Source organism: Phyllobates terribilis, unplaced genomic scaffold (assembly GCF_046119375.1).
Source record: "Phyllobates terribilis strain yellow unplaced genomic scaffold, ASM4611937v1 Scaffold_9__5_contigs__length_417890890, whole genome shotgun sequence".
Taxonomy (NCBI): domain Eukaryota; kingdom Metazoa; phylum Chordata; class Amphibia; order Anura; family Dendrobatidae; genus Phyllobates; species Phyllobates terribilis.
The window spans coordinates 345978345-346002255 of record NW_027362769.1 but is presented as its reverse complement, the minus strand read 5'-3'; the positions used below and the strand labels follow the sequence as shown (position 1 = coordinate 346002255).

At 41.4% G+C, this 23911-nt stretch overlaps 2 protein-coding genes across 4 annotated transcripts in view; one reads left to right on the top strand and one right to left on the bottom strand.

Annotated features, from left to right (window-relative positions):
• CHLSN (cholesin) overlaps nucleotides 1-23911 on the top strand; it is a 279333-nt gene that overhangs the window by 45480 nt on the left and 209942 nt on the right. The gene's annotated exons all lie outside the window — the stretch shown is intronic.
• GPER1 (G protein-coupled estrogen receptor 1) lies at nucleotides 702-22931 on the bottom strand. The gene is made up of 2 exons (XM_073648073.1): nucleotides 22623-22931; nucleotides 702-6097 (listed from the first exon to the last, which is right to left on the bottom strand). The coding sequence occupies exon 2, from the start codon at nucleotides 5790-5792 to the stop codon at nucleotides 4710-4712; it is 1083 nt and encodes a 360-aa protein (XP_073504174.1). The 5' UTR covers nucleotides 5793-6097; nucleotides 22623-22931; the 3' UTR covers nucleotides 702-4709.

The following is a 23911-nucleotide window of genomic DNA, read 5'->3' as shown; positions in this document are numbered from 1 at the left end:
GGAAAAAAAAGTTTAGGGTTTGTTTTTGATGCCTTTTTTGGAGTTTTTTTTTTTTCCTTCAGTTGACTCAAGGCAGTTAGCCAGTAAGTTCTTCAAAAAACCCCAAAGTCCTTGGAGCGGTCATGTAGGATCTTTCCAGGACACCATATGATGTCACTGCAATTTCGTATGTAGGATCTTTTATCTTCCAACTGCAGAGTGAAGGGTCCGGGTGTGGGGTGCGTTCTGGCACTGGTGGAGTTGTTTTGTTGCCAGGCAGGAAGGAGTAGGATAAACACTTGGCACACCCTTGCAGATTACAATGCACACATACAAGAGCCTTCTTGGCCATATATACATATTAAATTGGGTTAAAGGGGTATTCCCTTCTCCAAGATCCTATCCCAATATATAGTAGGTGTAATAATAATAATATTAGCAAATACCTCCAATTAGAAATGTAGCATAGTTCTTTTGATTAGCTGTGTCTTTTACCCCATGTGCAGGGCATTGCAGTAGCTTAGATATTCATTATTACAACCACTCATATAGTGACAGTTACTAGAGGTCATAGCTATGGATATCTAAGCTACTGTCACTATATGAGTGGTCGTAAAAATGAATATCTAAGCTACTGCAATGCCCTGCACATGGGGTAAGTGACACTGCGAATCAGAAGAACTATACTACAGTTCTAATATTATTATACCTACTATATATTGAGATGGGAATACCCCTTTAAGTATTCTAATAAGTTTTTTTGTTTAAAATTTTCTACTTCGTATTCATATGTCTCTACTACATACATCATTCTGTTATGTCCCCTGATAGAACAGACACTATAGCCCCCCATAGGGTGGGTTTCATAATGGTGGCTCCTCTTCTTCTAGCCACATGGTTCAGATTGAAATTAGGCATTTTCATCAGCCGCTCCATCTACTTAGACTGTGATGAAGTCTAATACAGGTGTCGGCTCAGTTTTTGGCTAGTTTCTCACTATGTATGACTTTGTCCATTTGCATTATGCGCCAGAGAAGCCCCTCTCTGCATAGGCAGTCATAATGATAAGCCCCCATTCACACAATGGAGACTGTGTTTCCTTTTGCCCTCTGTCAGGTCAGTAGACTTTTTTATGTTTTCAAATGGCTCCGACGGTCATAGCCCCCTTCCTCATTGCTGCTGGAGTTAAAGGGGTTATCAGGCCTTTGGGTACAAGTCTGCGGTCATCCTATGTGACTGCAGACCTTTGAATCCTCACAGCATGCACACTATGAGGGTTCCCTGATGCCGGGAGCAGGCTGTCATACTCGTGGTCACATTCCCACTAGACATACCCACTAGATCTCAATAAACTTGCATTGAGCTAGGTCATGCACTTCTAGTCGGCATGTGACCACATGTATGCAAATCACATACTTTCACCAGCATCAGCATCGGAGAATCCGTGCGTCCTGTGAGGATTCACAAGTCTTACGTTACATAGAGTGACTGCAGACTTGTACCCCAAGGCTGGACAACCCCTTTAAAAAGTAACCATTATTTTATTTCTTTTTTCGTAAATCAGTAGTACAGATGAGAAAACTGAAGATAAGAAACTTTTCTCCTTTTTGCTTTTTTACCTCCTCCTGGAATGATCATTCTCAACATTCTCAATTCATAGACTTCCCTGTTACTAAGATTGGAGATGACAGTTGGTGCTCATAAGGTTCTATGCAGTACTGTAACTGTTGTTTCAGTAGAATGTCTGGGTCTGCCTCTAATCCCTCCTTCCTCTGACCTTCATAGAATCTTATAAACACCAACCACCATCTCCTGTCTCTGTAATAGGGAAATCTGACTTCACCGAATATAGATTGATTTTACCCATTAATTGAAAAAAATAAATAAATATATATATGTGTGTGTGTGTGTGTGTGTGTGTATATATATGGTTTTAGCTCCTTATGAGGGAGTAATCATGTAATAGTTTAAAGTGGATCAGCTATCATTTCATAGTATATAAACTGAATGCATTATTAAATAGATTTCTTAGACTTGATGAAGCTGGTGTACTTACCCTTAAAATTCATGTCAGAACGGTGATCTATTTTTTTAAAATTTAACCTCAATCTCCTTCCAACAAGCCTGATTGATGGCTCCTCAATGTCCCTCCTCCCCGCTCAGATCTAATGCTGCTCAATACAAACTGCAGCTGTCAGTCCGGCTTTGTGGACAGACACGGAGTACACTTTTACCCATGAGCTCTCTCACTCTGTAGTTGGACTCATAAAATGCTCTTTCTAATAACGGGATTATATAGCCATTCTGATATGGATTTTCAAAGAAAGTACACTAGCCCCACCAGGCCAAAGAGATCTAATAAATATTGTATGCTGTTTATATTGTAAAATCTGGTAACAAATCTGCTTTAAGAAGGAAGGCTGCATGGAAAAAAACAACTCGTCGCTATGAGACTCAACATTTCTGGCCGCACTACATCTAACATCCATCTACAGCTGCCTGGAGAGATTGGGATTTTTTTTTTCTTGGAACCATAATCTTTAGTGATATCTTCGTTCTCCCTTTGTAATAAGGGTTTTCCTGTTTTTACTTTTTAATTACATAAGTGTCTTAAGTTTGACTTTATCGCGTAAAGCGAGCGGGTTCAGAAGGCCAAGTGTGATTTCTACACTTCAGTGGGAACTATAGGGTCCCATTAGGGTTTGGAGAAAGTTACTAATTGCATAACACGTAAAGTAAGTAATATTTTAAAGGAATCTGTCAGAAAGTTTTTGCTATGGAATCTGAGAGCAGCATGATGATGGGGCAAAGACCCTGATTCCAGCGATGTGTCACTTACTGGACTACTTGGTGCAGTTTTGATTAAATCCCTGTTTTCTCCGCTGTAGATATAGCAGTGCTTTGCATGCTGAGCTGTGGATAACCCCGCCCACACCACTGATTGGTTGCTTTCTGTGTACACTGTCAGCCAGCTGCCAATTAGTGCTGGGGGCGGGGTTACACAGATTAGCTGGACTGCCTGGCACTTGACACCTAGTCCTGGAGTGATCTCCTGCTTATAAAACACTGATTATATTGAAACTACAGCACTCAGCCCAGTAAGTGACACATCCCTGGAATCAGGATCTCCGCCACTACATCATGCTTCTCTTACATTAAATAACACAAACTTGCTGACACTTTGGTGTGACTATATTTAGTTTTTGGTGTCATTTGGAGCATAAGAAGAAGCCGGTCAGACTCTGTGTGAACCATGATATTTGCTTTACTATTCACTGGAATGATGTCAGACACTGCTATGATATGGCGATACATTATATGAAGAAATGTACACTACCCTGATAAACCATTTTGATATTTTTACAGTTTACGTGTATCCGAGCTTACAGGGTGTCCTTTTACTGAACTTCATGATTTCTACCAGGAATGAATTGTAGATTTTCTACAAAGATTGGATCCTCGCTGAAAGCCGGTGGCTTATAGGGAACATGTCACATCGTACATGCTGTCCTACCTGAGAACAGGGTGTTACTAGCAGAAGGAATTGAACTGAATATTTTGGTTTTTTTTTTCGAAAAAGATTCATAATAACTTAAGTTTTACTAATTTAAATCCCTGCTCTTTCTATGCTTAGGAGTCCGGTGGGCGGTCCTACTGTATAACAGGTTGTATCAATTTAAATCCCTGCTCTTTCTATGCTTAGGAGTCCGGTGGGCGGTCCTACTGTATAACACGTTTTATTCATTTAAATCCTTGCTCTTTCTATGCTTAGGAGTCCGGTGGGCGGTCCTACTGTATAACAGGTTGTATCAATTTAAATCCCTGCTCTTTCTATGCTTAGGAGTCCTGTGGGCGGTCCTACTGTATAACAAGTTTTATTCATTTAAATCCCTGCTCTTTCTATGCTTAGGAGTCCGGTGGGCGGTCCTACTGTATAACACGTTTTATTCATTTAAATCTCTGCTCTGATTTAGCTATGAGGCTAGAGGGCGGTCTGAGTTTTCGAAAGTTATGTTTGTTAACGCAATCATACAGAGAGAGCTGTCAATCATTGATAGACCCGCCCACTGAATTCCTAATCCCAGAATTGAAAGGGAATCTGTCATCAACTTTTTACCCTTCCCCAAAAGAATACTTGCACATGTAGATCTTGAAGGTACAAGTTATTCAATACCCATATGGCTCCAGCACTGTGAAATCCTGTTATGAAAGTGTATGCTAATGAGGCTGGTAGTGCATTTGGAGTATGTTAATGCACAGAAAGAGCTTCAATCTTCTTCATTGCTCCCCTCACAGCGCCACCTTCCTCTCCTTGATAGACAGCGCTGCCTTTTTCAACTTTAGCCATTTAGTCACTTGTAAATCAGGAACAGGTGCGGGGGGAACAGTAAAGTTGACTGATGCATTCTCGGTGTATTGACACGCCCCCAAACAGCTTAATTAGCATATACTTTCAGATCGCAATTTCTCAGCACTGGAGCTGCACTTGGGCACTAGGCAGGTGTCAAATAAGTTCTGTTTTCAAGAACAACACGGCTATGTATTCTGTTGAGGTGATGACAGGTTCCCTTTAAATAAATAAAATACAAGTTATACTTCAATCCTTTCTTACAAAACTATATATCAATCTTCTCGATATGTTCTTAGCAGATCCTGCCTCATATTTAATGAGACAGGTTCCCTTTAAATCACACAGATCCCTCACTCTTCTTAACTGGTTATATTATTCTTTACACCCCGCTGTTATATTTGCCGTCAGACTGTTCCATGCTGTCCGGAATGACCGACTTAAGTGATGCTTGGCAGAACCTATTGAGGGCAGACATGCTCCTCTTGTCCTTGATGTACAGTCGAAGCTTGTCTCTGAAGGTTTCACCCAGAAAGCTGTAAATCAGGGGGTTTAGGCAGCTATTAGAAAAAGCTGCAAGATTGACAATATGTCCTGTAAGAGGGTGGCTGTGCCTGAAAGACTCATTGTCCTGCTGTCGGTCCGTGTTTTGCAGGAGTCCAATACTAATAAATACGTTTTCTGGTAGCCAGCAGATAAAAAAGACCAAGACGACCACAACAATCATCCTCAACGCCTTTTGCCTCCTTGGACGCAGGTTTCGGTGCTTGTGCGCCTTGATCAACACCCGAATAATCAAAGAATAGCAGAGACCAATAATCACAAAAGGAATGATAAACCCCAGCGTAATTTCCAACCATTGGATTTCTTTGACATCAGCAAAGCAGAAGTGACCGTCCTCCGTGTGCTGCACTTGGACTGCAGTGAATGGGAGCAATGTTGCCGATATGGAGGCCATCCAGATCAGTCCGCAGCTCAGTCGCGCATGCTCTTTAGTTCGAAATATATTGGATTTCATCACTTTGGTCAGTGCAATATATCTGTCAAAACTCATCCACGTAAGGAAGAATATGCTGCTGTACATATTGATTTGTAGAAAAAGTGACATAAAGGTGCAAAGTATGGTAATATCATAATATTTCTCGTTGAGATTGAAGACTTCAATTAGGGAGTCCGCCACCAAGATGAGGTCGGCTGCGGCTAAGTTGATGAAATACAAGTCCGGGATGGTCATCTTTTCTCGGAAACGGATGTTTACGACCAAAATTACGATGTTTCCAATGAATCCTATAGGGAAAAGAAGAACTGTGTAGAGGCAAGATAAGAGGAGCCCGATGAAATAATGCCTGTTGATGTCCAGAAGGCCACCGCTGGTCAAGTTTTCATTGCAATAATATGATTCATTTAGCTCCAGTAATGAGAAATTGCAAGTAATTGATGGCTTTGCCGTGTTGTATACATCCATTCTGAGACTTTAATTAAAGGAGAATATGTGCAATAAAACAAAATTTGACAGGTCAAGATCCATAGTGTGGTCAGCATTTATGGCTTTGCCGTGACCTCCTCGTCGTAGTCAATTACAGAAGTTCATTTCTCATGAGGAGCCTTCTTTTATCACATCGGAAGCTCGGTACACAAATATAAATGTCAGATCACCACAAGCCAGAAAGCATCCTTTATATTCCTGGGCTAAGAGCATTTCCAAACCTTGGCTGCTGTCTCAAGTTGACTAGGGTATCTGGATTTCTCAATCTTCAAGATGTCCAGTACCTGAAAAACAGAAGGATTAATTAAATCGACCATTAGTCTAATATTGGTTGCTTTGAAGCAAGGACTTAATTTCTGGACTGGACCTCAGACTTGACCTTTTTCTGAACGATTGGTCTGTGAAGGTAGTCATTACCCTATTTTGAAATGACTGTTCCAAAAAATAGCCGATTAATCTCGGGTGTGGTCTTTGCTCCTGTCTTGGTTTTCATTAACTGGCTGCAGATCTGTTGTTCGTCAAGATTGACAATTACCCCCGTTTTCCCCATATGATCAACTTTTTGACATATCTTCCATCAGCCAGCATCTGTCATGCCCGTTCATGGAACAAAAACTTATTGTTGGCAAAAAACAATCTAAACCCCAAATGGGTATGGCCACCTTATAATTGGCCATACATATTAGATGGCTGTGGGTAGAATGATGCTTTGGCCAATCATTCGGCCAACAGCCATCTCAGCCAATTCTCCCATACACAGTAACGCTAATTTGTCCGAGCTCTTCTGTGTTCTCCATGAGAAACATCGGCTGGTGGCTTATCTCGGGGAGAACAATGCGATCAACAGTCAGAAATTGGACATGTGCAATCATCATCTTCCCCAATCTCAGTCATCCAGCACCACCATATTCTTTAGACTGTTGGCCATGCCTGTCGATATCGGCGAGTCCTGCCAACATTAGACTGTAAGCAACTATAGACAGATATCTTATTCGTTGTGGAAACTTGGGTAATTGATCCAGGGACTTATTCTGGATTAGGAAGCAATTCTTGCCTTACTGGGATTATAGGTTGGATTTGATGGATTTGTGCCTTTTTGTTCGATCCCATCAACTATGTTAGTATATAATGTACCATAAGACAATATCATAAGACCCTTTTTTGATGGGACTGGCCAAACATCTGACCTCCAGATTCTCCCTCAACTGAACATTTCTAGAGAGGTAAAGCCGTACTCGATACGTTGTCCCCCACTGATCTCCAGCACCAACATCTCCCGGGACCCTTACATGACTGTCATAGTTAATCAGCGGCTGCTGATTGACTGCAGCCTTCACATTCCACCTGAGCCAGCTTCTTCTGGTTGGACAGAATGTGAGGGTTTCACCAGATCGGACACCGCTGAATGGCTGCAGCAGTCACATGACGCTCCCTACCGGTTGTTGATGCCAAGAGACGAGCAGGGGTCACAGTATTGAGTGCAAAGGAGCAACGCTGCTACGATGGGTGAGTATCTTTTTTTTGTTTTCATTGTTTTGTTTTTTTACTTTTGTTCTCCCCAACATGGACACATTAAGAAAATAATAATTATTTTATTTCTATAGCACCAGCATATTCCGCGGCACACTACAATTAAGTGGGGACATGTACAGACAATAAAGAGATGTGTTATTAAAGCACACTTAAAAATGTGGAGATTATGTATTAGTGGTATGATTCGGGGTAGTGCATTCCAGAAAACTGGTGCAGTACAAGAGAAGTCTTGGAGACAGAAGTGCAAGGTTCGGATTACGGAGGAAGTTGACGTTCGATCAGTTGCAGAACAGAGGGCACGGGTAGGGTGGTAGACAGAGATGAAGGAGGAGATGTAGGATGGCGTATAACTGTGTGAGAGAGATAAGTTTATATTGTATTCTATAGCAGATGGGTAACCAGTGCAATGACTGGCACAGGGTGGAGGCATCGGTGTAGTAGTTGGAAAAAATGTGAACCTGGCTGCCGCATTCAGGAAGGATTGGAGAGGAGAGGGTCTGGTAAGGGGGAGACTGATCAGTAGAGAGATTCAGTAGTCCAGATGAGAATGAATATGAGCGACAATAAGAGTATTTGTAGTTTCAACGGTGAGAAAGGGTCAGATTCTTGAAAATATTTCTCAAATCGTGGACATCCCCTGTAAAGTCATGTCTAATGTCTATAAAACACATCTTGACTTGTACTTGGCTGTTGAAATGAGCTGTAAAGTCTGGTGATGTATAATTATGACATATTAATTGGAAAAAATTTCAAGCTAAATGTAATTCTTTTGGGGGGATTTAGATTTTTTTTTAAAACCAAATCCTCGGGGCTATACACTAGCCAATATATAAATATATTTATTTTTTATAAAATAGCTTTGTCCCCTTCTTCTCAGAAAGCCTGTGAGATACTGCTCAGTAATGCTTCAGCTGCAGCCCATGTGCCCTGAGAATGAGACCTCTGGATCTGTCGTCCCGAATCACTTGGCCGCGGTGGAGTGGACTATTTGTCTTCTTCCTCCGATTATTTACATTGGACTGGGGCGCACTTCACCCCCTGTATCTTTTATTTTCTTCTTAAATCCCAACACATCAAACTTATTGTTTAATCTTTAACCCCTAAATACCCGCGGGACCTTTTGGTGGTTTGTTTAGATTGGCTTCTCAGGTTCTTCTGTCATGGGACCAGTCAAGCATAACCGAGAGCAGCATATTTAATTAGGATGTACCCAAGCGACATGCTGTCTGTTTTTGTTCCTAGGTTATGCCTTATAACAGAATCTGTTGGGTCGATTTTACTACTGAAATTAGTGATTTTAAAGACTGTAAAGGTCATACGACAAAAATAAAAATGATTCCTGGTAATGTGATGTGTCAACAATGAGAAATCAAGCTTTAAAGATCTTTCAAATGAGCCTGGAGGGGCATTGGGGGCGTGTTGAGGCACTCTGAGTAGATTGACACTTCCCCATTGCACTTCCAAGCTTATTTGCATATTTCATCAAAGCTTGATTTCTCAGTGCTGGCACATCGGTATAATTTTTGTGGCTGTAGTAGGACCTATAAAGTCAGATTCCCTTTAAAGAACAGTTATTTTTTTTTTATTTGATGACTACAGCTAACGAGCATATTACCAGGGTATATAGTAGTCCTTCTTAAGGCGTGGGGGTGTTCCTGGATACCGGTGGCAGACGCAATGGACCCACCTACGCTACCCAGCTGGCCGTTATTATCCTATAAAAGTAGCCCATAACTAATTACTTTTGCCATTTTGGTTGACTAAGGAGTTTTTTTTATATTAAAGAGTGTTTATTAGTTGGACTTGTCAGCTGATAAATGGTTATTTTTTTTCGGGAGCGGCCTTGAAAATAAGCTTTTTTTGGACGGGAGATGGGTAGTTCAATGATGGGCAATTAACGTACAGTGCTGGCCAAAAGTATTGGCACCCCTGCAATTCTGTCAGATAATACTCAGTTTCTTCCTGAAAATTATTGCAATCACAAATTCTTTGGTATTATTATCTTCATTTAATTTGCTTGCAAGGAAAAAACACAAAAGAGAATGAAGCAAAAATCAAATCATTGATCATTTCACACAAAACTCCAAAAAAGGGCCGGACAAAAGTATTGGCACCCTCAGCCTAATACTTGGTTGCACAACCTTTAGCCAAAATAACTGCGACCAACCGCTTTTGGTAACCATCAATGAGTTCCTTACAATGCTCTGCTGGAATTGTAGACCATTCTTCTTTGGCAAACTGCTCCAGGTCACTGATATTTGAAGGGTGCCTTCTCCAAACTGCCATTTTGAGATCTCTCCACAGGTGTTCTATGGGATTCAGGTCTGGACTCATTGCTGGCCACCTTAGAAGTCTCCAGTGCTTTCTCTAAAACCATTTTATAGTGCTTTTGGAAGTGTGTTTTGGGTCATTGTCCTGCTGGAAGACCCATGACCTCTGAGGGAGACCCAGCTTTCTCACACTGGGCCCTACATTATGCTGCAAAATCTGTTGGTAGTCTTCAGACTTCATAATGCCATGCACACGGTCAAGCAGTCCAGTGCCAGAGGCAGCAAAGCAGCCCCAAAACATCAGGGAACCTCCGCCATGTTTGACTGTAGGGACAGTGTTCTTTTCTTTGAATTTTTTTTTTCCCTGCACACTCTATGTTGATGCTTTTTCCCAAAAAGCTCTACTTTTGTCTCATCTGACCAAAGAACATTCTTCCAAAACGTTTTAGGCTTTCTCAGGTAAGTTTTGGCAAACTCCAGCCTGGCTTTTTTATGTCTCGGGGTAAGAAGTTGGGTCTTCCTGGGTATCCTACCATACAGTCCCTTTTCATTCAGACGCCGATGGATAGTACGGGTTGACACTGTTGTACCCACCCTCGGACTGCAGGGCAGCTTGAACTTGTTTGGATGTTAGTTGAGGTTCTTTATCCACCATCCGCACAATCTTGCGTTGAAATCTCTCGTCAATTTTTCTTTTCCGTCCACATCTAGGGAGGTTAGCCACAGTGCCATGGGCTTTAAACTTCTTGATGACACTGCGCACGGAAGACACAGGAACATTCAGGTCTTTGGAGATGGACTTGTAGCCTTGAGATTGCTCATGCTTCCTCACAATTTGGTTTCTCAAGTCCTCAGACAGTTCTTTGGTCTTCTTTCTTTTCTCCATGCTCAATGTGGTACACACAAGGACACAGGACAGAGGTTGAGTCAACTTTAATCCATGTTAACTGGCTGCAAGTGTGATTTAGTTATTGCCAACACATGTTAGGTGCCACAGGTAAGTTACAGGTGCTGTTAATTACATGAATTAGAGAAGCATCACATGATTTTTCAAAGGGTGCCAATACTTTTGTCCACCCCCTTTTTTAGGTTTGGTGTGGAATTATATCCAATTTGGCTTTAGGACAATTCTTTTTGTGTTTTTTTCATTGAAGACAAATTAAATGAAGATAATAATACCAAAGAATTTGTGATTGCAATCATTTTCAGGAAGAAACTGAGTATTATCTGACAGAATTGCAGGGGAGCCAATACTTTTGGCCAGCACTGTAGGTACTAATGTACGTAGGATAGATAGCAGTCTGATAGGCAAAAAAGTCTTACTTATTTATATAGCACCGACATAGGCAGCAGCGCTTTACAGACATCATCATTGCTGTCCCCATTGGGGCTCACAATCTACATTCCCTATGAGTATGTCTTTTGAGTTTGGAAGGAAACCAGAGAACCTGGAGGAAACCCACTCAAACATGGGGAGAACATACAAACTCCTTGCAGATGTTGTCCTTGGTGGGATTTGAACACAGGACCCCAATTCTGCAAGGCTGTAGTGCTAACCACTGAGCCACCATGCTGCCTCTTGTTACTTCCCTGCAGCACTGTACAGTCACGTGACCACTGCAGCCAATCACTGGCTTCAATGGCAACACCAGCATATGTGGAACTAGATTCTTAAAGCCAGTGGTTGCCTGCAGCGATTAAGATAATGTATGTAACGTCATCGATGTAGCGACGGAAGCAATCACAGTGGGGACCGCTAGAACATCGGAGGATTGAACAGATGAGTATTGATTATAATCCCTATTACATTTGTTCAACCGCTTTTCATATGACTGAATCTAATGCCGGCTTAACCACTCTGTGATACTCTGGAAATGGAATCATGCCCACCTAATATGGAGAGCACATCATTCTGTATTGGGCACAGAATTTTCAGAGACATTAATTTTTGGCCTCTTGACAATGTGATTTCAGCGCATTGATCTATTGACAGCACTCATCTCACCGGCTTGTTCTGGGCTTTTATTGCGGTTTCCTGAGCGAATGTGGGATGCCAGGTGCTCTATTGTTAGGATAAGTGCTCCTCTACGTAAGTGCCCCTATCTGAATGGGGCTGCATGTCAATGTTTGACTCTTCTCAGTTCTAGGTGTGCGTTTAGTAGTTGTGCAAATTTCACCTGCTAATGTGACACGAGATATCCTTTATATTGGAGTCGTGTCAATTGCGTTATTACTTAATTAGGAGATTGGGAACTACTACTTTCTATAGTGGGCACCAGAGCTTTCTTCTTGGAGGACTACTAATTTGCATAATATATATATATATATATATATATATATATATATATATATATATATATATTTACATGCATACAGTGCCTTGAAAAGTATTCATACTGTATGAACCTTTCCACATTTTTTGGACGTTACACCCACACCATTAAATGTATTTTGTTGGTATTCTATGTGATATACCAACACAAAGTACCAAGTATTTGTGAAGTGTAATGGAGATGATACATGGTTTTGTAATTATTTAAAAGAAATAAATCTGAAAATTGTGACGTACACGTTCTGGTGGCAATTGGTCACTCAGGATTTTATTTAGCGGTGTCAGACTACAGGGGGCTGAATAAAAACGCATGTCATCATTTCCAGGTACCATGTATGATTTTCATTACACGTCAGAAATACGTGCTACTGTGTGTTGGTATATCACATAAAATCCCAATAAAATACATTTTGTTTGTGAGTGTAACGTGAAAAAATGTGGAAAAGTTCACAAGGTATGAATACTTTTTCAATACACTGTATATACATTTCCTGAAGTCAATATGATTCATAATATAAAGTAATAGACATATACACATGGTGCCGTTGTACAGCACCAGAATATCTCTGTTATGGACCGTGAAGTCCCTGTGCATAAAATCTAGTTGAGCCCATGGCATCCTATGTATGGTTAATCCGATCTATTCTACAGTTATGTCTGCTAGCACATGGAGGCACACTGAGTTCCTGCAGCTCTGTACTATTCTATGTATTAAGTATTCTTTGTGTCTCTGTACAGTGCCGAATTAAAGATATATTAACCTTTAATTAGAGTTACTGCGAATCGATTCGATATGACGGCATCCCCGGTTTGCCTTTCGATTAATTTGCCAGGCAAGACGTTGCATGTGCTTCACGCCTCAATGATGACGTTGCGCCAGGCTGACTAATCAAAAGGAGACAGCTGAAAAAACACAAAAAAAGGAGCGCCAGCCGACGAGCATGGTAGGTTGGCGCTCCTTTTTTTGTTTCTTCAGCTGTCTTACAATACATCACCTGTTTAGGATGCCCAGACCTGGTATCAGCAGGCTGATTGAACTCTAACAAAGTTGTCCACATTCAAGATATCTATTTATTGTGTTTTGTTGGTTTTTCTTCCCCCTCCTCCTTCGTCAGAAGCGCTCCTTTTCAGCCTTCTTTCTTGCTTTTTTTTTGTAATCAAAAGGAGAGTCGTTAAGTAAGAGGCTGTCCTCCGGGCTCCCATCCACCAGCCACAGTTTACAGATATGGCCAATGGTCTGGTTCCTTCAAATCGATTCGCGCCAACTCTAACTCTTGCCAAAATCTGCATTCACAAAGGTGTATTTTCAGCTCTATGGCTCCGATCCAAAGTATAACAAGTTGATTGACATTTGTTTTCGCTCTTTGATGCAAACTATATGGGGTCGAGTGGTTATGTAGAGTTGATACCTTTATGTGCACGACGCCCTATTTTTGGTTTTGTACCGTTTAACAATAATCTGGCAGTCGATGCATTTTATGAGGAAGGGAGGGGATTGATATTGTTCTTTATTAAAGAGGAAAACACATTCTGTATAAATATCAAAAATAAACCTGAGAATTGTCAGTGCAGTCGTAGGAATGCCCACAGAGAGATATACATGTATACAGCACTGGAAGAGAACACTTAAAGGCCTATCCGAAGCTAAAAATACAGGAAACAAGGTTCTTGAGGCTACGTGTAGCCTCGGCTGGCCTCACTCCTGTGCATTGTGCACTAGCGTTATTCTTGTATTCTCACGAAAAATTACATTGTTAAAGATGGAACATAGCAATTATTAGCACATCTGATACACAATAGACCAAGATTTCTCACAAAGTTTATGACTCCCATCCCTGAATTAAAAAAAAATAAAAGTAAACATACATAACTATGGCAGACTATTTTAAAGGGGGTTGTCCATCCCCCCAAAAATAAGAAATAATTAGAATAAAAGTGCCTGATGTCCCGATCCTACTGGGGTCCAGTAGATTCTCTTCCGGCCTTGTGCTTGACATACAGCGGTGTTTCCAAGGGGTCTGGTTGCTTTTTTTAGTAAGTAAGCCAGCCCCCTTCTGTGTCTCAATCAATGAGTAGATAAGGAAGGGGTCTGACTTAAATATTAAAATGAGCAGGCTGCCCCTTACACAGCTTCAGTCCCATGCTGACACTGAAAATGCTGTCCTGTGTCAAGCACAGGTCCAGGAATAAAGCGGCAAGGCTGGGAGCAGCTATAGAGGTTTGGTATATTTAACTTACTCTTTTAAAGGCAATTTAATGAGCTAAGGAAATCTGTCAGCAAGTTTTTGCCACCTAATCTGAGAGCAGCATAATGTAGGGGCAGAGATCCTGATTCCAGCGATGTATCTTTCTGTAGTTTTCGTACAATCACCATTTTGTCAGAAGGAGATTATAACTAGAAGACTAGTAAACCTGCTGCCATGTAGTCCTCTATATTCATGATCTTTGTATAACCCCGCCCCCACCACTGATTGGCAGCTTTCTGCCTATGCACAGTGTACTGCTGCCAGCAGTGGTGTGGGCGGGGTTATACAGAGCTCAGCATTCAGAGAACTGGTAGATCTGCAGCAGCTAAAACTGTGATTTAATCAAAATGATAGCAAGCAGCCCAGCTGGGGTCATGTCACATCACTGGAATCAGGGTCTCCTCCCCTACATCATGCTGCTCTCGTATGGGGTAAAAAAAACATGGTGACAGATTCCCTTTCAATCAGGTTTTCACAATTTTCACACTTGCCCCTGGGGTTATTTTACACTCATACTTACCTGCCCCTTAAGGAAGTTTAAAGTAGTTTTCTTATCAGAGGCAGCATTACAATGACAGGTAACAGCTGATAACACCGGATCCACCAATCACAACAGGAGATGTCACATCTCACCTCCTCCCCCTCTTTTCACAATGACCTTTGCACACGCTCATTAGATGCTTCATAGGGTCTGAGTCTGTTCATTATGGCTAATGTACATGTATTATTTCCGGACGCAAAAGGAAGTTAGAGTCTAGAACACCCCCAGTGGTCAATGTGAAAATTGCAAGATTTGTATTTTTTTTTTATTTTTAATAAAGATTGTACTATGGACAAAAAATCACCAAAAATGTGATAAAAACAAATTTAAAGGGGTTGTCTTCTACTTGGACAACAGCTTCTTAAATACCCAAGTTCCTGGAGTAAAATAGGACAAGCTTATCCCACTGGCGCCATTGCAGCGGTGTCGGTGTTGTGTCTCCTGACACTCGAATGACATTGGCTGCAGTGCTCACGTGACATAATGATTAGCGGTCGCCGACTTTTCTCACATTCCCCGGGTCCAGCATCTCCACCCCTGCTCAACTGCAACGTCAACAGCGCTGCAGTCAATCACCGATGAGGGCAAGTACTGACTTTTTATTTATACCGATGGTGAGAGGGACAGACCACTTTAAAGTCAGGGAGGGGTGCAGGATTGCGAATTAATCTTGTCCTACACATATCTCAGAATCCTAAACTGTGCAATGCATGATGAGAGAGGATGCTGTGCAGTGCAGACTGGAACATGTTTTGCAGGTGTCATGTTTTTCAATGGGCGACCTCAGATCTAATGTGACTGCAATTCCAGACACAGCCACATCTGTCTATGGCTGTGTCTGGAATTGCAGTCACATTAAATCTGAGGTCGCCCATTGAAAAACATGACACCTGCAAAACATGTCCCAGTCTGCACTGCACAGCATCCTTTTACTCCAATTCTGGACAAGCCCTTTAAATGAGTCAATACTGGCACTCTATTAGTGTTGGTGATCTAAAGTAAAGCTTTCTCGAAAGTAGCTCAAATGGAGAGCGACTAAGTTCCTTGTCTTTCTCAGCGGTATCGGATCGATCCTGGTCGTGTTTTGCTCATTGATTGGTTGAATATTTTCTTTTCCCATGGAATTTCCGCTTTTATTTTAATCCACTGCATCTTTTTCTAACACGCTTTTTCATTTCATGCCTCAATGGTTTCATGTGTGGATTTCAAAGGAGAATGATAATCCGAATATTGCTTCAGCAAGAAAGATGTTGATTAGTGCAAAGCCACTGGCTATTATCGCACATTAAAGGGGTTCTCGAACAATGGATCGATATTGGTGTTATACCCAGGGCGCGTCAGTGCTTTGATTCTTTGGGACTGTTGTTGCAGGGTCTGTAGTGTTTGCCTTTATGTGTCTTTTCATTATGGATGGAGGTATGTAAAATTCCAATCCTCTCTCCCTTAGAGAAAGATTGGGACAAAATCAGACATTTAAAGGCAATGTGTCATCAGTAAATTGTTTAAATCAGATTTTTATGATAAAATATTTAAAAAAATATATTGATAATCTTTTCTTTTGAATTTTCCATAACACTACATAAAAAACACAGAGATCTTGCAATTTTGTCATTTTCCACTAGGCCTAATTTGAGACACATGCTTCCTGTTCTGTACAGAAGTGTTTTCGTCAGTCTCATTATCATTGCAGACAAGACTACAATGAAAGGTAGCACCTCTTTATATATGCTGGATTCACTATTCACAATAGGTGATGTCACAGCTCACCTCCTCCTCCTCCTGTACAATGACTGATAACACCTCTATATACAGTAGAGAACACAGGATCCATCACTCACAATAGCTGGTGTCACAGCTCACCTCCTCCTCCTGTACAATGACCTTTTCACATGTAGAGAAGGGGCTCAGGAGCTGAGCCTGCACCATACCCGGCAGATTCTGCCTATAATACACAGCAAGAATCTGCCTGTAAGGACAGCAATCATATAGCTGACAGCCTCAATTCCTGCAGTTTAACTATTTAAATGCCGCTGTCAATCACTGATCACTGGTGCACGCGCTCACTAGCTCCCATCAGTTTCCCACGATGCAATCATGAGGTGCCACTGGGTTATGGCAGCCGGGGGCCAGGCAAAGCTTCATAGGAGACCGCAATTTTCACTATATACTGTAATACTGTGGTATTGCGGTATATAGTAAAAGCTATCAAAGATTTACAGGTTCAAGTCCCCTAGAAGGACTGAAAAATAGTTACTTTTTTTTATATATTTTTAAAAAATGTTTTAAAGTTTAAATCACCGCTTTCTCACATTTTTAAAATAAAATAATGGGAAAAAATGATAAATGATAAACATAATTGGTATCCGTAACAGTCCAATCTATGAAAATATAAAATAATATATCTTTTGAAACTCCAGATTTGTGTGTGTTTTTTTTTTTTTTAGTGACCGCAGTTTTCCCACAAACTTCAATAAGTTACAGGTCTCAGAAAATATTTTCAGAATTAAAAACCTTAAAACATACTTTAGCTGCAATTGTGCAGCCGTGGTCTGATTCATGGTGCTGGTGGTTCGGGCAGCACGAATCTTATGGCAGCTGCCCCTTTAATAATTTGATCCTATCGTGCAGCATTTTAATGGGAGACTGGGTTTGCTCCACATCTCAGAGCATCAGTTGTTAAAGAAGTTGTTCACTAGTTGGACAGCTCCTTGTCATACCACGCTTGGCCCCGATAAAATAAAAAAAAGCTTATACTCGCCTCCCGTGCCGGCGCCGTTCCCGCGCTGTCGGCACTCGTGGTCCCGGAGCTCCCATGCGGTTGTTGTGACACGTGGTGCCCGGCGCCCAGTCAGCTATGGCGTCACTGTCTCCACCTTCAGACAAATTGAAGATGAAGAGGAAGTCAGAGATCAGCTGGAGCGCGGACTTCCTCTTCATATTAAATTCGACAGAAGGTTGAGACAGTGACGCCGGTGCTGAGTGTCACAACATGGAAGCCCCGGGACTGCGAGTGCCAACACTGCTGGAACCGTGCTGGCACGGGAGGGGAGTATAGGCTTTTTTATTTTATCGGGGCCAAACATTTTGATCAAGAAGGGGTTGTCCTAGTAGTGGAGAACCACTTTAAGTTGGCCATACACATGAGATAACTGCCAGCGACACCTGCCTTTAAGAGAAAGCTATCTCTCCCGACTCCTCCATACACATTAACTTGGCCAAGAGTTCATATGTTTTCGATGGGGAGAGAGAAGTCAGTCGCTGACATACTCCCCTGGCAGCGGATGATCTTCCCTTAAAACAAAACCATTGGCCTTTGAAATTCCGACTGCCCGATCCATCTCTTCTCTAACATCAGGAGGCCCTCATACACATCAGATGGTTGGTGGGCTTGGTTCGGCCAATATTCATTGTGTATCTCATTGTTCATCTATAGGTATCCATACACCTGAGATGTCTGTTGGCCAATCGCTCGACAGCTATGTCTCCCGACTCCCCCATACCTATGACTGTTCGATCGTTCATGTATCTGTATGGGGAAAGTTGTTGGACCTTTTAGCTCCACGATCGGGTCTTTAATTTGAGACTTTTGCATTTTCTGTACTTGAGGAAAACCAATAAAGTTTGATTTAGCCTAAAAGCTATGGACTATTCGCAGCAAGTTGGAGAAGGATTCTAAGAGAGTATGACTACGGAATCTGTTTGTTAGTAGTCTGTTACTATGGAGACACATGAGTCTGTATAGAAGCTGTAAACTGAAATTGGTAGGATATTTTTTTTTCTGGACAGAAAATCTGCGGCCAGTCTGTGCATTGCCGTCCGATTTGTACGGATGTCTGAACGAGCCCTTACAGTAGCAGCATTGTGGATGAGATTTTCCAAAATTGGCCGCGAATGCAATTTTTGAAAAGATGCAGCGAATTTTCCCGGTGGAATTCACCCTTTACAATCCTATGACCTAATATTCACATCACAGTAGAGTTATACATACATTTGTCTGACATAATTGCAGCGATCACAATCAGACGTGTATATGGACGTCTGGCTTGAGTATCATGGATATAAGCCAGGGTCCATACATTATTCCGAAATTCCCTCTTCTCCATCAAATCTAATTAGTAGATTAGCGGGCAGTAATCATGTATTAGGAAAGATAAAATTCAGCTGTAGGAGGGGAAGATGCCTCCCGTTATCTCCATATATCAGTATCCATCTTCATACTTGTCCATAGAAATCACTATATAAAGTAGGGCTGCACAAATCCCAGGAGCCCGGTAGCCACTTGTTAAAAATTTGCTGCTGGCATTTAATTTTTTTTTTGCCTGACCATTAAAAAGTGATGTAATATTGATGTCCTGTGTGTATTATTACATAGGACTGTAGGGAAAGCGTCTGTGAAGGGATATTTCATGCACGCAGCCCCAGGGATAGACACAGGAACAATATAGGGGCCCTTTGCAGTCCAATAGATCTTCATAATGCACAATTCCACCTGCTTTGGAGGTGATAGTGGCCCCGTTACCTCTCTGGCCCCGGCGCGGTTGCACCAATGATATATATTCACCCCTGTGCAGCCCCATAAAGCTAAATTGCACCTATTGCGGGTTCCCTTTCTACCACCTACTTCACACGCATAGAATATATTTACCCAGATATCATGCCTCCCAAAACCCAAAGGGTGCTGGCTTTGGAATTGAGGGATGCGTCAATGCAGATTTGCAGGCAAAGAGCATGGAAAGTTGTGTAAAACTGCATGGCGGACATATTGATTGTCACCTATCTTTTTCCAGACACAGATGTCATTAAAGGGAATCTCTCACCAGGTTATTGCCACTTAATCTGATAAGGGGCAGAGACCCTGATTCCAGAGAGGTATCACTTACTGGGCTGCGTGCTGTAGTTTTGATAAAATCCCTGTTTTATCAGCTGGAGATTATCACTAGAGGACTAGTAAACCTGCTGCCATGTAGTCCTCCATATTGCTGAGCTCTATGTAACTCCGCTTTCACCACTGATTGTTAGCTTTCTGCCTATGCACAGTGCATACAAAAATCAGCCAATCAGTAGTGTGGGTGGGGTTATACAGAGCTCAGCATTCAGAGAACTGCTAAATGTGCAGCAGGTAAAACAGTAATTTTATCAAAATGACAGCAAGCAGTCCATTAAGTGACTTGTCACAGTGCCGTCGGCATCACAGTGCGACTCCGATCGCTTGTATTGTGCTGCGATGTAGCAGCAACACAGAGCAAACCTTGGTCGTGCGACAGATGTCGAGACCAAAGTCGCTGAGTAGCCCGCGCCTAAGTAAGATGCACCAATACAGTTGGTATAAATGGTAAAGACTGGCATTCCGTTGGCACAATCAACAGATATTAGGTTAAATGCCGCTCTCCTGACCTGATATTATATGACATTTGTATCATGAATAAACTGAAGAAGAGCAGATAAAAAATCTGAGTTTCATCCAGAAATTATCAACAAATTTTTGCCATCCGGGTGTCCGTTTTTTACGCCCGTGTGCGATCTGTTTTCATACAGCTACACTAAAAAATGTACGTGATCAAATACAGTTTCCTAAGTTAATAATAGAAATGTATCCATACAAATCGGATACAACTCGGATGTTCCATGTGGGATTCGTTTTTTTTATGCACCCATAGACATGAATGGGTGCGTCTCATTCGAATGGATGCTGTGATTTTTTTCTCACGGACAGTCGGACTCAGAAAAAAATTGCTCATCTGAACAGCCCTATTGAGTCAGTCTGCTGTCCATGAGCTATACTACTAAAAATCTGATAGCACACGTCCGATTTATAGTCTAGTCTGCATGAGCCCTTAGGCAATGAAATTGTGTTTGTTGCTGCTTACAGGGATCGATCTTCAGTAGCTCAACCTCTCGCAGTAGGTGGCACAGCAGCAGCTTTGGAAACATAAGTCCCCCGCGTGTCCTAACTGCTCCTTCTGGGGAATATGGTACCACAAGTGCCGATTTCTTGGTGATGGAACCATTAGAGAAATCATCATCAGAATTACTCTTGGTCAATAAATAAAAATTGAACTTCAATAATTATCTCGTCAAGTTTGATACATTTTATGACCCCCAAATCCAATTTGTATAAGTCCAATTTTGCTTTTGAGACAGTTTGATCATCACCTAGATGCTACTCATGATCAGATTTCGAAAGCAGCCTCTACCCTTAGACTCGTTGAGTGGTTTTCTTCTACTGGTCACTGGGCACCTACTGAAGAACTAGATGCTACTCATGATCAGATTTTGAAAGCAGCCTCTACCCTTAGACTCGTTGAGTGGTTTTCTTCTACTGGTCACTGGGCACCTACTGAAGAACTAGATGCTACTCATGATCAGATTTTGAAAGCAGCCTCTACCCTTAGACTCGTTGAGTGGTTTTCTTCTACTGGTCACTGGGCACCTACTGAAGAACTAGATGCTACTCATGATCAGATTTTGAAAGCAGCCTCTACCCTTAGACTGGTTGAGTAGTTTTCTTCTGCTGGTCACTGGGCACCTACTGAAGAACTAGATGCTACTCATGATCAGATTTTGAAAGCAGCCTCTACCCTTAGACTCGTTGAGTGGTTTTCTTCTACTGGTCACTGGGCACCTACTGAAGAACTAGATGCTACTCATGATCAGATTTTGAAAGCAGCCTCTACCCTTAGACTGGTTGAGTGGTTTTCTTCTGCTGGTCACTGGGCACCTACTGAAGAACTAGATGCTACTCATGATCAGATTTCGAAAGCTGCCTCTACTCTTAGACTCATTGAGTGTTTTTTTTCAACTGGTCACTGTGCACCTACTGAAGTATATGCTACTCATGATCAGATTTCTACCCTTAGACTTATTGAGTAATTTTCTTCTACTGGGCACCTACTGAAGAAGTATGTGCTACTCGTGATCAGATTTCTACCCTTAGACTCATTGAGTAATTTTCTTCTACTGGTCACTGGGCACCTACTGAAGAAGTATATGCTACTCATGATCAGATTTCTACCCTTAGACTCACTGAGTGATTTTCTTCTACTGGGCACCTACTGAAGAACTGGATGCTACTCATGTTCAGATTTCTACCCTTAGACTCGTTGAGTGGTTTTCTTCTACTGATCTTTGTGCACCTACTGAAGAACTAATGTCAAAAGCAGAATTTCCGAGCTTTCGCTCCTGCTGGCGACTGATCATATTAAGCCACAAGTATCAATAAGCTTTGGGTTAGGAGGAAACATTAGGAAAAGATAAATTAATTGCCATCGATGACTTGATTATGATGCAAGTGTCTATCCAACCCATGGTCATATTTTGACTGCAGGTCACTTAGAATCTTGTGACTATTGTGTGTAGGGAGAGATATCTCCCAGACAATGCATATCACAAATAATGTCTCTGAGGAGGCTGAAGATATTGACCAAGGGCTATCATTTTCTCTGCATTATTGGATTATATGCTTAATTGGAGGTGCACCCTCTCCTTCCAAGACCTTGTTCGAGCTGTATTATTAGCCGGGCTGTAAGCAGAATAATAACAAGTGGTGGCAGACAACACATAATGACAGCGACAAGTCGGATTAACCAGAAAGGACACCTTCTTAGAAAATATAGACTGCAGGTAGAAGTTTATATCCCATTTTTGGACTTTCCTCATATATATTAAATATGCTCATTCTACAGCTTGTTGCATAAATGAGAGATGGTGTCTTTTGCTCTACAGGCTTCCTTTCCAATAAGTTGTCCCCAGTACCCAGTGGATAGGTGATTCGATAGGTAATATACAGATAAGGAACAAATTATACAGCTAGTACAAGGTGATGGGCTACCTTCTTAAAAATAAAAGAGCTTCCCCAGACCCCCACTTCAAGAAAATCGGGTAGATTACCTTTCAGCTTTATATCGCCTCTTAGGTTCCTTGTCAAGAGTCTAGAAGATCCTTAAAAGACATCCCAGATCATAGATGTGGAGCTTTCTCCCTCTCGGCTCCTCGCTGCCTTATAACGCACGTTGCTCAGATGTCACCTATTTGTATGATTCAGTAGCCATGAAAAAAACTTGGTGGGACATTCGGCTGGAATAGAGACATCTCCTCCTTGATGACTGTGATTTTAGGAGCAGTGTGGAGGAGTTCATTCCTTATGTCCTTGGCAACAGTCTGGTGCTTCATAGATTCCCAGGGTTGTTCTAATTTGTGTTTGGTGGAAGTGCTGCTGAACAGGCTTCCTTTAAAGGCGAAGGTTAACCCTTCCTCTGCTGCCTGGAGACAGCCCAGGTTTCTGTCCATGTCTCAGATTCCTTCTCCTTGTCTGTAATGTGTCCTTTGCGGCTGAGGTTTCGGATCATTAGTGACATCTTGCACTTGTCTTTTTAGTTGTTGTCGTGTATTTGCATAGTTTTTTTTTCATTGCATGTTATAGCTGCCATTGTTTTTTGCACTTTTGTGTTTATTTGCCAGTGATGAATACATTTGTACATACATTGTTAAATGGAGTGATAACAGTAATTGGATTCCTTCATACTGTATATATATTTTTTTAGAAACTTTGCTCACAATGAATACTTGTATCTTTTTGTAAACTTTTTATTGCTCATTCCATCATTTTTTCTGCTTATTATTTTATTAATTCATTCTTCTCCCATTGATGTTTTCTATGAATTCCACCTGCCCGTGCTCATTTTCTGCTAATTTCTTTGTATTCCCTGACCACAGTCCCTCATTTTTTACATCTCTTTCTCCTTCACAAGCTCATTCCCTTTCTCTGAGCTCATTCCTTATCTTGTCTGCTCATTCCCTCTCTTCCATGGTCCATTGCCTCTTTATCCTTCTCATCTTCTCACTCCTATCCCTCTTATTTCTTATCCTCTCTCTTTTCCTTCACCCACACTCTTCTTTTTATCATATATTAATTCTCTGTATAGTTTTCTTTTTTTCTTTCCTTCTTTCTTTTTCATTCTCTTTCCTTTTTATCTTTTTCCTTTTTCCTTTTTCTCTTTTTTTCTTTCTATCTTTTTCTTTCCTTATTATCGTTCTTTCCTTTCTCTTTTTCTATCTTTCCTTTTTCTCTCTTCTTTCTGTCTTTCCTTTTTCTTCTTTCTATTTTTTTCTTTTCTTCTTTTTATCGTTCTTTCCTTTCTCTCTTTTTCTATCTTTCTTTCCTTCTTTCTCTTTCTTTC